Genomic DNA, 12,577 nt, shown 5'->3' on the forward strand with positions numbered 1-12,577 from the left:
CTATAGAATATGTACGCATATCTGATTTTGGTGACGACCATTACCAGTAGCCAGCCATAAAGATGGATATGGATATGAATGCAATTCTTTGTGGAAGAAATCCAATCAGTCGTCTCCAGGAGATATGTCAGCAATGGGCGCTGCCTCCTCCTGTCTACAGAGAAGCTTCGGGTACCTACAGCCAGTTTGGTAGTGAGGTTACCTTCACAGTGGAGGGCAGCACGGTCACCTTCAACGGAATGGGCAGGAATAAAAAGATGGCCAAGACCAGATCTGCTGAGGAGGCGCTGATATTCCTGGCAGCCACTAAGCCTCACTTGTTGGAGCATCCCCCCCCTCCTGATCCTGTGAGTACCCACCCCCCACAGTGTGTGTGAGACTAGTGTGTGTTGTGCAGGAGATGTTAGACGAAGCCTTATCTGAGATACGTTTGAAAGGTACTGGACATGTTCAACTTGTGTATGTGTGTTATGTTATGTTCAGCTCAGGCCAATAAGCAGCGATCAGAGCCACTGGACATGCGAGCCTTGGCCAGGGAAACTGAGGAACTGAGTCGTACGTATCAAATACTCTAATGTGTGCAAGTGTCACTGTGTGTGTGTGTGTGTGTGTGTGTGTGTGTGTGTGTGTGTGTGTGCGCGCAGATGTGAGGGTTAACTTGGACCTGAGCAAGTTGATCCAGCAAAGCAGGACAAGGCTCGGACTCAGTCAGAAAGAGTTTGCTGCTGTAAGTATTAAATGCACTAACAAAATGCTGATACTTGGTTCTACAGAGAATTAACGAGAAACCAATTGTGGTCATTGATTACGAAGGTAGTCGAGCCATCCCCAACAATCAGATCCTTGTTAAGATGGAGAGGACGTTGGGTAAGGGTGTGTGTGTGTGTGTGTGTGTGTGTGTGTGTGTGTTGCTCATGAGTGTATTCACTATAGGAGTGCACTTGATAGGGGAGAGAGCTGGTCAACCCAAGGTACTGGGCAGAGGAAGCAAGAGGAGAGCTGCTCAATAACTCAGACAATCACTTGAACATTAACTACATGTACACATCTTTTTGTTTCAAAGAATATAAAAACACAGCAAAAAAAATTGTTATGAGAACTCTCTGACGACATCATAGCAGTGCAGCTGGGCGTGGTGTGGTAGTCATCCTCAATATGGCATAGTGTGGGCGTAGCTAGCTAGCTCAGGTATTCGATGTCTTGGCTTCTACGCTACGGCTGGCCAGAGAGACAGGACTAGTACTAGCGCTACAGTCTGAGCTGCAGATATAATGGAGAGACTGCTGTCATTGCTACTACTGTTAGGAACTGCACTACAAGTATCATGTAGCCTTGGTAAGAACACACACCAGATGACAGTAAGTTAGCTTGTGTGGTGTTGTCTGATGCTGTCCCATGGGCTTAGACTGATAGTAAACACAGGGAGAGCCTAATGCCACAGGCAGGCTAGATTGGTGCATGGGGAGAGCCTAATGCCACAGGCAGGCTAAATTGGTGCATGGGTACTAGGTGCTGTCTTGGTGGACCATCATGCAGGTATTCATACACTAGTCTATAGACACAGAGCTTATTAGGTTGGTCTTGGCAGAATGAGTCAATAGGACAATAGTTGTGTCTGTTCGAGTGTGTGAATATAGCCCCATTATTGAGTTAGCTGGAATGCAGTTATGCATTGTTTGTCACACACCACACACACACACACACACACACACACACACACCACACACACACACACACACACCACACACACACACACACACACACACACACACACCACACACACACACACACACACACACAGTGAGTCTCCAGCCTTTAGCTCCGGAAATCTTTGAGGGCCAATCGTTAAATCTTTCTTGTAATACTTTGCTAATGTCACCTTTGACCTTCAGCTGGCTGAGGGATAGTACACTGTTACCGGGGGAAACAGACTCTACCCTGTCAGTATCTAGTGTACCATTGGAATGGAATGATTCTGTACTCACTTGTGTAATAGAGAATGTTGGAAACACCTCCACCAGGCTATCTGTGTTCCGTGAGTACACACACACACACACACACACACATGCACACACGCCCCCCCCACACACACACACAGCTAGGGAGCCAGTATTTACAGAGCACCCATCCAGTGTGACTGTAGACCAAGGTAGTGTGTTCAGTTTATCCTGCTCTGTCAGAGGGTTTCCTCCACCTACTGTGCAATGGTATAAAGATGGCAGTGTTTTCTTAGTGATAGCCCCTCAAGGGACCAGCCTCGTCTTCCCTCCAGCATCTGATGAGTATGAGGGAGTGTATCGATGTAGAGCACTACAGGAGAGTTCCCAACCTGTCTTCTCTAATACAGCCATCGTGACTGTCAGATGTAAGTGCATATTGTGTATATAGTTAGTTGTCCTTCAAAGTGAATGTTAACTCGAGTGTGTTTGTACAACACTGCCCATTAGGAATGTACTACTAATGCTAAAATGAAAATATTTGCATTTGGCACTTGCACTTTAAATAACATGTTTCTAATGAGTTGGATTGTAAACTTGGCATAATTATGACTCCTCAGAAGCTTTCTCTACTTCTGTTGAGTGGCTTCCTTGTTAGAAGGTGTTCTCACTCTATTAAGCCAGCTCTGTTATTCATAGTGTCTCTTGGTGGTGTCTATTATAAGTCCATTCATGTTCCCACTGGACATTAGGTGACAATCACTTAATCACCTGTTGACACACAAGCATGCACACTGTACACACAGGCACACACTACACAATATCCACACCCACCCACGCACGCTCACTATCTATGCAGACAGGCACACACACCTAACACACATACACGCCCCCACAGTCCCCCCAGAGTTTAATATACAACCAGAGTCACTGAGTGTGCTCAATAACACAGCAGCTTCCCTCAACTGCTCTGCTAAGGGAAATCCCCCACCCACCATATCATGGTTTCATAACGGAGAACAGGTTACCCCTGGTGACAGATTGGTTGTCCTTAACAACGGGAGTCTAATAATCGAGGCTGTGAGGATGACAGATAGTGGCGTGTACCGTTGCCATGCCAACAACTCCCTCGGCAACATAGAATCTGATGATGCCTTACTCATGGTTGATTGTAAGTTGCTAAGCAACACAGTGTCATGTGACTTACTCGGCCCATGTTCCCACAGTGTTCCCCTTGTTCCGACGCACTCCACAAGACACAACAGCTCAACTAGGAGATAGCGCTGTGCTCAACTGCTCTGTATTTGCTATACCCACTGCTGACTATACCTGGAGGCGTGATGGACTCACCCTAACCCTGGATGGTGTTAGACTAGCCACTGACAATGGTTCCCTCATATTATCTGAGCTCTATCGCAACGACTCTGGTTCTTATGAGTGTACTGCTAGTAACCTGTATGGAGAAGTCACCTCTCAGCCTGCGCTACTCACTGTGTTAGGTAAGTGTGTGTGTGGGGGTACGCCCACTCACTCCCCACCCCCACATAGGTCCTCCACTACCCCCCACGGTGACACTGAGGGAGATAGGATCATCATGGTTGTTCTTGTCCTGGGATCCACCCCCACACACACTGCCTCCAGTGGGCAACTATCACCTCCTCTATAGACTAGCCATTCATAGCAGCTACTCAGAGATGGCCACACAACAACAGTTCCTCAACCTCACTGGACTCTACCCTAATGCACATTACCTCGTTAAGGTAATCCATATACATCATGTAATGGATGTGGTTACAGCAGTCCTTATATAGTCCTGTACATTGTATTCGTGTACATGTACTTGTCAGTGTACACACCATGTCCTAACAAGGTTTCAATCCTGGCAGGCTAGAGCAGAGTCTCCTCTTGGTTTGAGTGACTCGAGTCCTCTTGTGTCCAACACACACACACTAACTGGACTACCTAATGGAGAGGGGGTCAAGGATGGACCTGACCACCTTCTAGTGGAGCATACTAGTCCTCAACATATCACTGTGCACTGGACAGTACCACAAGTAAGCCACACTACTAGGAGTACACTATCAGTATCACTGTGTGTACACAGGAGCTATTGAATACTTCTTATGAGGGAGCTCAAGTGTCCTTACTCACTAGAGCTGGTGCTAATGTCATGGATGCTCAGTCTGTACAGAGCCCTGTCAGTCTAACAGATCTCTCACCAGCTACTGACTATTCAGTAGAGATAGCATTCCTGTTCACTGGTGGACACACTGGCCCACGCACCAGGAGATCAGTCACCACTCTCGATGGCAGTGAGTACTAGTCTATCTCCCTCTAGTTCCCTACCAGCCCCTTACTGTGTATCATCTCTCCCTCTAGTTCCCTCCCAGCCTGAGGATCTAAGCGTCACCCTACTATCACCAACCACCCTCATACTTGATTGGGAAATACCTTCAGAACCGAACGGAACCGTCATGGCTTACACCGTTACCGTGGGAACTAGAGAGATTGTTGTCAGGGATGGCAACACGACAGAGCTATTGCTAGGCAACCTGACGGCGTACACAGTGTACATATTGCGTGTCAGTGCTAACACATCAGCCGGACAAGGAGAAGCAGCTAGCATCAACATCACTACTCATCAAGATGGTGTGTGTGGGTGTGTATACTGTACTAGCATGTCATCCTCTCCTTGTTCTTTAGTGCCTCCTCCTCCAAGTGGACTTAGTGTTCAGCCAATCAATTCCACCGCCCTGCTGTTGTCATGGCAACCTCCCTCCCCCCTCCCTGGAGTGTTACTACACTATACTATCATGTACAACGACCAGAGCATCGTTATAGCCCCGCCCACAAGGTATCATGTGGTTATATAGTGTCCATATATAACTAGCGGTTATATATAGGACGCTTGAGTTGACTGACCTGTCACCATACACACTGTATCAAGTCAGCATTGCCGCGACAACCGAGGCAGGTATGGGGAACTTCAGTAGCACACAAGATGCTCGCACGCTAGTAGCAGGTGAGTGGGCGGTGGTGTGGGTGTGACCCTCTAGTGGTGTGGGTGGATATTACCCTCACTCTCTCACAGCTCCGACTGCCATTGCCATGGTGAGCAGTGTAGTACAGAGCTGTCCACATGGGATCACTGTTAGCTGGCTGATCTTTGAACCCTCCGCTATCAACGGACCTCCGAGTGAAACAAGTCTGAGGATTGATGTGTTTGGAGGAGAGGACAATAGAACCATCGCCATTGGTTACCAGGAGGCAGGGGTGAGTGGGCGTGTGTGTTGTATGGGTATCTTAGTTGGTGAATATGGCATCCTGAGAGTAGATTGCTAAATTGTGTATTTTCTGAGAAACTATCAGAAACTACATCCAGGCTATAGCTCATGGTCTGTTGTTGGCAGTTTTGGCCCCTTCCAGAGCTTTGATCTGAGCATAACTGTGGAGCCTTATACATCAGGAGTACATGTGTGTGTGTGTGTGTGTGTGTGTGTGTGTGTGTGTGTGTGTGTGTGTGTGTGTGGGTGGAGCCAGGGTGTGTGGGTGTGTGGAGCCAGGGTGTGTCTTGTGTTGACCTCATTAGAGCATTGTTAGAATATCATACATACCTAACACACACACACACACAAGTACTGGGTTAAGGTTACGATGCGCAGTGTTTGCTCATGAATTATTCATGAGTTTTATTTTTTGTTTTTTTGTGAGAAAGGAAGATATTGTTTCTATTATTTTATGTGTCTATTCTGTTGCACTACTCATAAGTAACTATTACAGCGATCTACAAACTGAAGAAAAATGCCATAGTTTACTAGCTAGTCGGCTATTTTTCCATATTTTTTGACTTCTACACGAGCTAACTCAATGACTGTTCATTGTTTTGAAGAAATTGTTTCGAGCCGCCCTGCCCCTTTCCTCCTTTAAATAGCCTTACTGGCAAAGAGCATGCAATATCTAGCATATAAAATGACGACTAGTATACAGTCAAGACAAGCTTCATTTAATACTGATATTACTGCGTGGGCGAACACTGCATCGTAACCTTAACTGTGCACACTACACACACACACACACACACACACACACACACACACACACACACACACACACACACAACACACACACACGCACGCACACACGCACACGCACACACACACACACACACACGCACGCACACACACACACCGCCCACACACACACACACTTGATGTGTTTATTTGTAGAGCTTCACTATTGAGAATGTCACCAGCTTCACCAACTACGCTGTTGCCATGGCAATATTCAACGCTAATGGTAGTGGACGAATCAACAACAGCGTCACCATCATGTCATGTGATTCAAGTAAGCCCCTCCCCTCATCCCTATATAACCCTTATCCATATATAACTCTGACATGTAGTTGTGGATCCACCAGACAATGTTGCCGTGGATACTATCACCTCTACATCACTCCGAGTAACCTGGCAACCAGTTGTGGTATCTCGTGGGATGTTAGTTGGCTATATAGTGACATACAGGAAGAATGAAAGTGAACACACAGCTCCCACCAACAGGTACACTCCACACACACTCCACCCGCCCACACACACTCACTACACACACACACACAGCACATCCATCATCCTCACAAACCTCACATCCTACACTACCTATGTTGTGAGTGTATCCACGGTTACAGGAGGTGGTCCAGGAAACTCCTCCCCCTTTCTGACAGTCACTACTCTATCAGATGGTAAGTACTGCCTCTGTACCTTGACCCCCACCCTGTGTGTGTGTACCTTGACCTCTTCACACCACCCACAGTTCCCACTAGTGATGTGATGCTACTCAGTGCAATGGCTGAGTGTCCGAGTGACCTTCTCCTGACCTGGATGACCTCTGACCCTAGTGGCGTCAACGGTCTTCCCAACATGACCACACTGAACATTACTCTGGTATTGGACTCTGGCTCAGAGGAACGTTTATTCCCATACAACACATCAGGATATGGGGTATGAGTCACTAGCTTTGTGACAGTAGTCCGTTTGCAAAATGCTGGACCTAGCGATACATTAATGGTGACCGGCTATAACTTCAGTTCCGTTGGTCTAATAGTTAATCTCGTGGTCTAGGATTCTTTCAGCTGCCATAACTTGAGTATCATGATCCAATTTCTGATTTTCTGAAAGCTTAGAAAGAGACCTTTCAAATGGTGTCATCAAAGTTTCTATTTGAGCGATAAACTATTTACCAATTTGGCCACACCATGGCGCCCTCTAAGCTTCAGAAAATCATAAAATGTTTGACATTGGATCAGTCATCAGCTCTAGTTACTAGTACACGTGTACCTTAGCTACATGTGCCGAGCTAACACACTATACAGGAAATACGACTGACGGAGTTGCTCCTATCAACTAACTACACATTACTCGTGGCTCTGACTAACGTGCATGGAACTGGACCACAGAGCACACCCCTCACAGCCTCCACACTGTCACAGGGACTAGCAACGCCCCCACAAACACTCACTGCACTATCTAGCTCACTCACATCGTTACTAGTGTCATGGCAACCACCACGCTTCCCAAACGGAGACCCAAATTACATAGTGACATATCGCCGTGCCAACAGTGATGATAACTACACAAGCATCTCTACCAGAGCTCTGAGTACAAATATATCAGATCTGATGCTGTTCACAAGATATCATATTGAAGTATCAGCTAATACATCGTGTGGTGTGTCGAATAGTACGCAGGTCATAGGTCAAACCCCTCCCACTGTACCTAATGACCTCCGTGTTGTGGTCACCCTCCCCTCAGCTATAGTAGTGGAGTGGAGTGCACCAACCAGCCCAAACCCACACCCTGATGATGGTGACTCTCTGGTTTATATGGTGAGTCAGTGAGTACAGGGTTAGGGTTACTGTATTATAATGATTGATTGAGCAGGTTGCTTGTGGTGATGCTGCCGCTGTTACCATGACGATGTTATCACATGAGTGCTCAGGATTAGAGTCAAATACTAGTTATATAGTGACAGTGACGGCCAGCATAGGGGAAGGTCAAGGTCCGTTTGTCTCCATAGAAACAAGGACGGCATGTCAAGGTAAGTGTGCATGTTCATGCGTGCATTGTGTCACTATATAATTGTGTAGACCCTGTTCCCATGGTAACAGCGAAGGATGATGGTATCTCAGTGTACCTTCCCACGCCAGCCAATGATGAGTGCGATGTAACTAGGTAACCTGTTGCTATAGTAACTGCATGACATGATGCTGTACACACACAGAGCTGACTATGTGCTAGTGGTGGTACAAGAGTTGACCTCTGACCCCCGTCCATCCCGCCCACTCAACAGCTACACACTGGAGGAGTTAGTGGAAGCCACACAACGCTACTCTGACACACGCCCACGACGTCAAGTCATCCCTACATCACTCTACATATCAGCCAATATCTCAGAGAGTCAGTTACAAGGTGACCCTGGGTTCACTGTCGGAGATGGCAGTGATTACGGGGGCTATATGAACTATCCCCTCAAACCTGGAGTATACTATACTGTTGGATTAAGAGGTGTCGTTTCCGGGGCAACCACACCAATATTTGCTGACTCATCAGTATCTCCACCTTTCAGTAAGTTCATGACCTCACTACCTCACAGTCTAGAGTTCACGTACCCTCTATTCATGTAGCCGCCCTCCCCCCTGAAGCCACACCTCCTGTGACCACACCCCCTACAACAGAGCCGCCCACCATCCCAGTAGTGATAGTGGCGGCCGTGGCTGGAGCATCAGCTGTTGTACTGTTTGCCATTCTCCTAGTGGCTTGCATTATCTGTGCATGCTCTTATTGGAACAAGTAAGCTGATAGTCTCATATCTTGTAACTAGAGTTGGGATTGAAACTGATGGATAGCTCTCAGAATTACCTTTCCAATGGTGTGCTTAGATACAAGTTCTGTGCTAGTGATATGACCGACTCTTGGTTTATACAATAGACGCGCCAGCCAGTACATTGTGGCCAATGGCAATGGCAGTGGAGGAGAGCGCATCACACGCAGCTCATCATTCAGACTGTCAGCTAAGAAGAAAGCAGGTGACCCAGTGGATGACTTCAGGGCCAACCATAGAACAGAGGGTAAGATTGATCGATAGCTACCAGTGTGTGTGGTGATGATACCCCCCACAGCTCTGGAAGACCACCCACCTGTACCTGTGGTGGGCTTTATTCAGAAACTGTTCGTCATGAGAACTAACGACAATCAATTGTTTCTTGAGGAATTTGGATCCATTAACATGGTACCACAGCATAGCACAGAGGTTGCCGATAGCAACGCTAACAAGAGGAAGAATCGCTATAACAACATTCTACCATATGACAACAATAGAGTCAAGATCAAGAGCCACGGATCTGACTACATCAATGCATCCTACTGCTCAGTGAGTACACACTGTAGTAGCGCCACGTTCTAATGTCAGATTAATGCTCTAAATACAAAATTAAGATCGTACTTTAAAGAGATACAAATGTGTTTAACAGTATCTGTTGTTACTCTACCGCAGGGCTACATGAAGAATAAGATATACATAGCGACTCAAGGACCCATAGCGGAGACAGTGGGGGACTTCTGGAGACTTGTGTGGGAGGAGAATGTGCGAGTCATCATCATGCTCACCAATACATCGGAGAAGGGAAAGGTGTGTGGGCGTGTGTGGTGTGTGCGTGTGTGCAGCCTCTGACTCTGTTCCCTTGTGTGTGTAGGTTAAGTGTGAGACTTACTGGCCTCGTGACCTTGGTTGTTCTGCCATCCATGGACACATTGAGGTCATCATGGACCAAGCTACAGCACTGGCTGACTTCACCATACGCACATTCAGTCTACAGAAGGTACACACACACATCACACCTCACACACACACACACACACACATACACACACACACACACACGCCCCCGTCCCTTGTAGGGCTCCAAGGAGAGTAGACAAGTGAAGCAGTTCCACTTCACGTCATGGCCAGATCATGGCGTGCCTCAACATGCCACTGCCATGCTCAGTATGCTGCGCAGAGTGCGGAGCTATCACAGCAAAGTAGCAGGGGGTCCAATGCTGGTACACTGTAGTGCAGGTATGTCTGTGGGGGGTAGGGTCAAAGGTCACACTCTCCCCTACTGTTCAGGTGTTGGGCGTACTGGCACCTTCATAGTGATAGACTCTATGCTGGAGAGACTCAAGAATAGTGATGCTTTATTGGATATATATGGTCATGTGACGTTGCTGCGAACCCAGCGACCCTACATGGTCCAAACTGAGGTATGTCATTGTATGCAGGCATGTTATAATAATAGCTCACAATGGACAAAATAAAGGCAAGGCAAAGCAGTCCCAAATCTCATGCCATTATTATGATGACTTTCCTAATAGCTATTGTTAGTTTTGATGATCTGTTTAATTTGAGCATAAACACACATTTGTGTACATATATCCAGGACCAGTATTTCTTCATCCACGAGGCTCTTGCTGAAGCACTGCTCTGTGGCAATACGGAGGTCAATCTCACCACCCTAGGAGGCTACGTGACTGAGCTAGGCACTGTTGTCCCTGGCGACCAACATGACACCACACACATTGAAATACAGTTCAAGGTGAGATTGTGTGTGTGCGTGCAAGGTCATTACCCTGTGTGTGTGTTTGCAGAGGCTGGCCATTGATAAGAATGATCCTTATCGCTACGTCACTGCTACCAAAGAATCCAACAAACCCAAGAACAGACTTGTCAATATCCTACCATGTAAGCCACACCCCTTTAACTACTGTACATGTATACATAATGAGTGTAGATGAGACCAATCGTGTTGTGCTGGAGTACCTGCATGGAGTGGATGGTTCTGATTACATCAATGCTAGTCACATTGATTCCTACCATCACCGCCGAGCCTTCATAGCCACTCAAGGTCCACTGCAGTCCACTATAGGAGACTTCTGGAGAATGGTCTGGCAGTATAACAGTCCTGTGGTGGTGATGCTGACAGAGACCATGGAGAAGGGGATGGTACGTGTGTGTGGTGTGTGGGTGTGTGTGTTGTGTGGGTGGGTGTGGGTGTGTGTAGCTATTGTTGTGTCTAATCCCCCTCCACTATAACTATTAGGAGCGCTGTGCCCAGTACTGGCCGAGTGAGGTACTACAGAGTGCTGTGTATGACAGGTTCACTGTCGAGCTAGCAGTGGAGAGGAGGTCACAACACTACACATTCAGGGACATTAACATCACTGATAATCAGGTACACACACACGCCCACACACACACACACACACACACACACACACACACACACACACACACACACACACACACACACACACACACACACACACACACGTATATACACTGTTAATTAATACTTGCAGACTGGAACTAAACGCTGTGTGAGCCACTTCCAGTTCCATGGTTGGCCAGAGGTGGGCATCCCAGCCACACCGTCGCTATTGCTGGACTTTATACGAGAAGTGCAGAAGATGTACTCCAGCCTCTCCACCCACGCTCCCATCACCGTACACTGCAGGCAAGCAGTCATCAATACTAATAGCTCTTGTTGCTGATAAGTGTTATTGTTGACTTATTGATAGTACGTATTCCCCTTCAGTTCTGGTGTTGGTCGCAGTGGAGTGTTCATCACACTGCACATAACACTGGAGAGGATGAAGACTGAAGGTTTGGTTGATGTCTTCCAAACAGTCAAGACTCTGCGTATACAGAGACCCGCCATGGTGCAGACTCTGGTGAGGGCATATCAGTATGTACGTAGCGGAGGCCTTTAAGTAAAATAGGGCTACAAAATAAATGTAGCTATAACAAAATTAAACCTCCCCCCACACACACACACACACACGCCCACACAGCAACAATACCACTTCTGCTACGAGAGTGCTCTACACTACCTGGAGAGCTCAGATCTATTGCTGACTCAGCAACGCTCTGCCCAACCCTCGGCAGAAGTGTCACGCAAGAGGAGCTTCCGTCACACTCCACCATCCTCACAACCCTCCCCTTCACGCACCGCCCACACCACACCCTCACGCAAAGAGTCATTCAAAGGATCAACTCGAACCTTCGAGGCAGCAGGAGGAGCTCATATCTACGGTGTTTCTGAAGCTACCAGTACCTTTGGATCTCATCAAGCTTCTGGTAGTGGCAGTCAAATAGCTCTGTATGGAAGTGGAACACTGGGTCAGCAGACACTGAGTGGCAGTCAGCTATCTGTGGGTCAACGTAGCCGTAGCCCTCGTCTGGGGGGTAGTCAAAGTGCCCTCAATACCCCACCCCCTGTTGGGGGGCATGTGCGGAATGCCTCCATGAGTGGTGTCCCTCATCAGCTAGCAGAGAGTCAACGCTACTCCACCTCTTCTGTCACTGGCTGGACTCAATGATCAACATAACATTTTTTGTACGATTCCTACTCATGATAGTTGAAGACTGTAATTCATCAATAATATATTTTGTATCCATTTTTTGTGCAATCAACATAATTTACCAATAATAATTATTATAGCTGCTCTTTATTAGCTGAGAATTTAATAATAATTTATTGATGCCATTATAATCAATGACTTGATTGTTCCCTTAACGATCTTTACCTATTGTAGAAGGGTCAGCACATG

At 47.1% G+C, this 12,577-nt stretch overlaps 2 protein-coding genes across 2 annotated transcripts; both read left to right on the top strand.

Annotated features, from left to right (window-relative positions):
• Window positions 1-31: 31 nt before the first annotated feature.
• On the top strand, window positions 32-1,104 carry LOC135334846 (uncharacterized). Its single transcript, XM_064530206.1, has 6 exons — window positions 32-347; window positions 398-437; window positions 484-555; window positions 645-727; window positions 774-867; window positions 934-1,104. The coding sequence occupies exons 1-6, from the start codon at window positions 63-65 to the stop codon at window positions 1,008-1,010; spliced, it is 651 nt and encodes a 216-aa protein (XP_064386276.1). The 5' UTR covers window positions 32-62; the 3' UTR covers window positions 1,011-1,104.
• A 64-nt stretch (window positions 1,105-1,168) lies between these two features.
• Window positions 1,169-12,531, top strand: LOC135334766 (receptor-type tyrosine-protein phosphatase F-like). Its single transcript, XM_064530069.1, has 34 exons — window positions 1,169-1,335; window positions 1,802-2,035; window positions 2,099-2,365; window positions 2,836-3,108; window positions 3,164-3,436; window positions 3,486-3,697; window positions 3,824-3,991; window positions 4,042-4,249; window positions 4,317-4,586; window positions 4,641-4,791; window positions 4,841-4,959; window positions 5,029-5,210; window positions 6,164-6,281; window positions 6,340-6,493; window positions 6,551-6,672; window positions 6,744-6,931; window positions 7,303-7,815; window positions 7,871-8,027; window positions 8,077-8,161; window positions 8,211-8,554; window positions 8,614-8,779; window positions 8,918-9,057; window positions 9,109-9,359; window positions 9,483-9,617; window positions 9,682-9,807; window positions 9,887-10,046; window positions 10,098-10,231; window positions 10,408-10,563; window positions 10,616-10,709; window positions 10,759-10,970; window positions 11,068-11,199; window positions 11,327-11,481; window positions 11,563-11,698; window positions 11,819-12,531. The coding sequence occupies exons 1-34, from the start codon at window positions 1,272-1,274 to the stop codon at window positions 12,344-12,346; spliced, it is 6,627 nt and encodes a 2,208-aa protein (XP_064386139.1). The 5' UTR covers window positions 1,169-1,271; the 3' UTR covers window positions 12,347-12,531.
• The last annotated feature ends 46 nt before the right edge of the window (window positions 12,532-12,577 follow it).

The sequence above is a fragment of the Halichondria panicea genome, chromosome 4, assembly GCF_963675165.1.
Source record: "Halichondria panicea chromosome 4, odHalPani1.1, whole genome shotgun sequence".
NCBI classification, from domain to species: Eukaryota; Metazoa; Porifera; class Demospongiae; order Suberitida; family Halichondriidae; genus Halichondria; species Halichondria panicea.

Coding starts and splice junctions, on each gene's coding strand:
- LOC135334846 (XM_064530206.1), top strand. CDS start 63: ATGGATATGGATATGAATGCAATTCTTTGTGGAAGAAATCCAATCAGT. Junction 438..483: donor ATCTGAGATACGTTTGAAAG/GTACTGGACATG, acceptor TGTTATGTTCAG/CTCAGGCCAATAAGCAGCGA. Junction 868..933: donor TAAGATGGAGAGGACGTTGG/GTAAGGGTGTGT, acceptor TATTCACTATAG/GAGTGCACTTGATAGGGGAG.
- LOC135334766 (XM_064530069.1), top strand. CDS start 1,272: ATGGAGAGACTGCTGTCATTGCTACTACTGTTAGGAACTGCACTACAA. Junction 4,792..4,840: donor GTTATAGCCCCGCCCACAAG/GTATCATGTGGT, acceptor GGTTATATATAG/GACGCTTGAGTTGACTGACC. Junction 8,780..8,917: donor GCATGCTCTTATTGGAACAA/GTAAGCTGATAG, acceptor TTTATACAATAG/ACGCGCCAGCCAGTACATTG.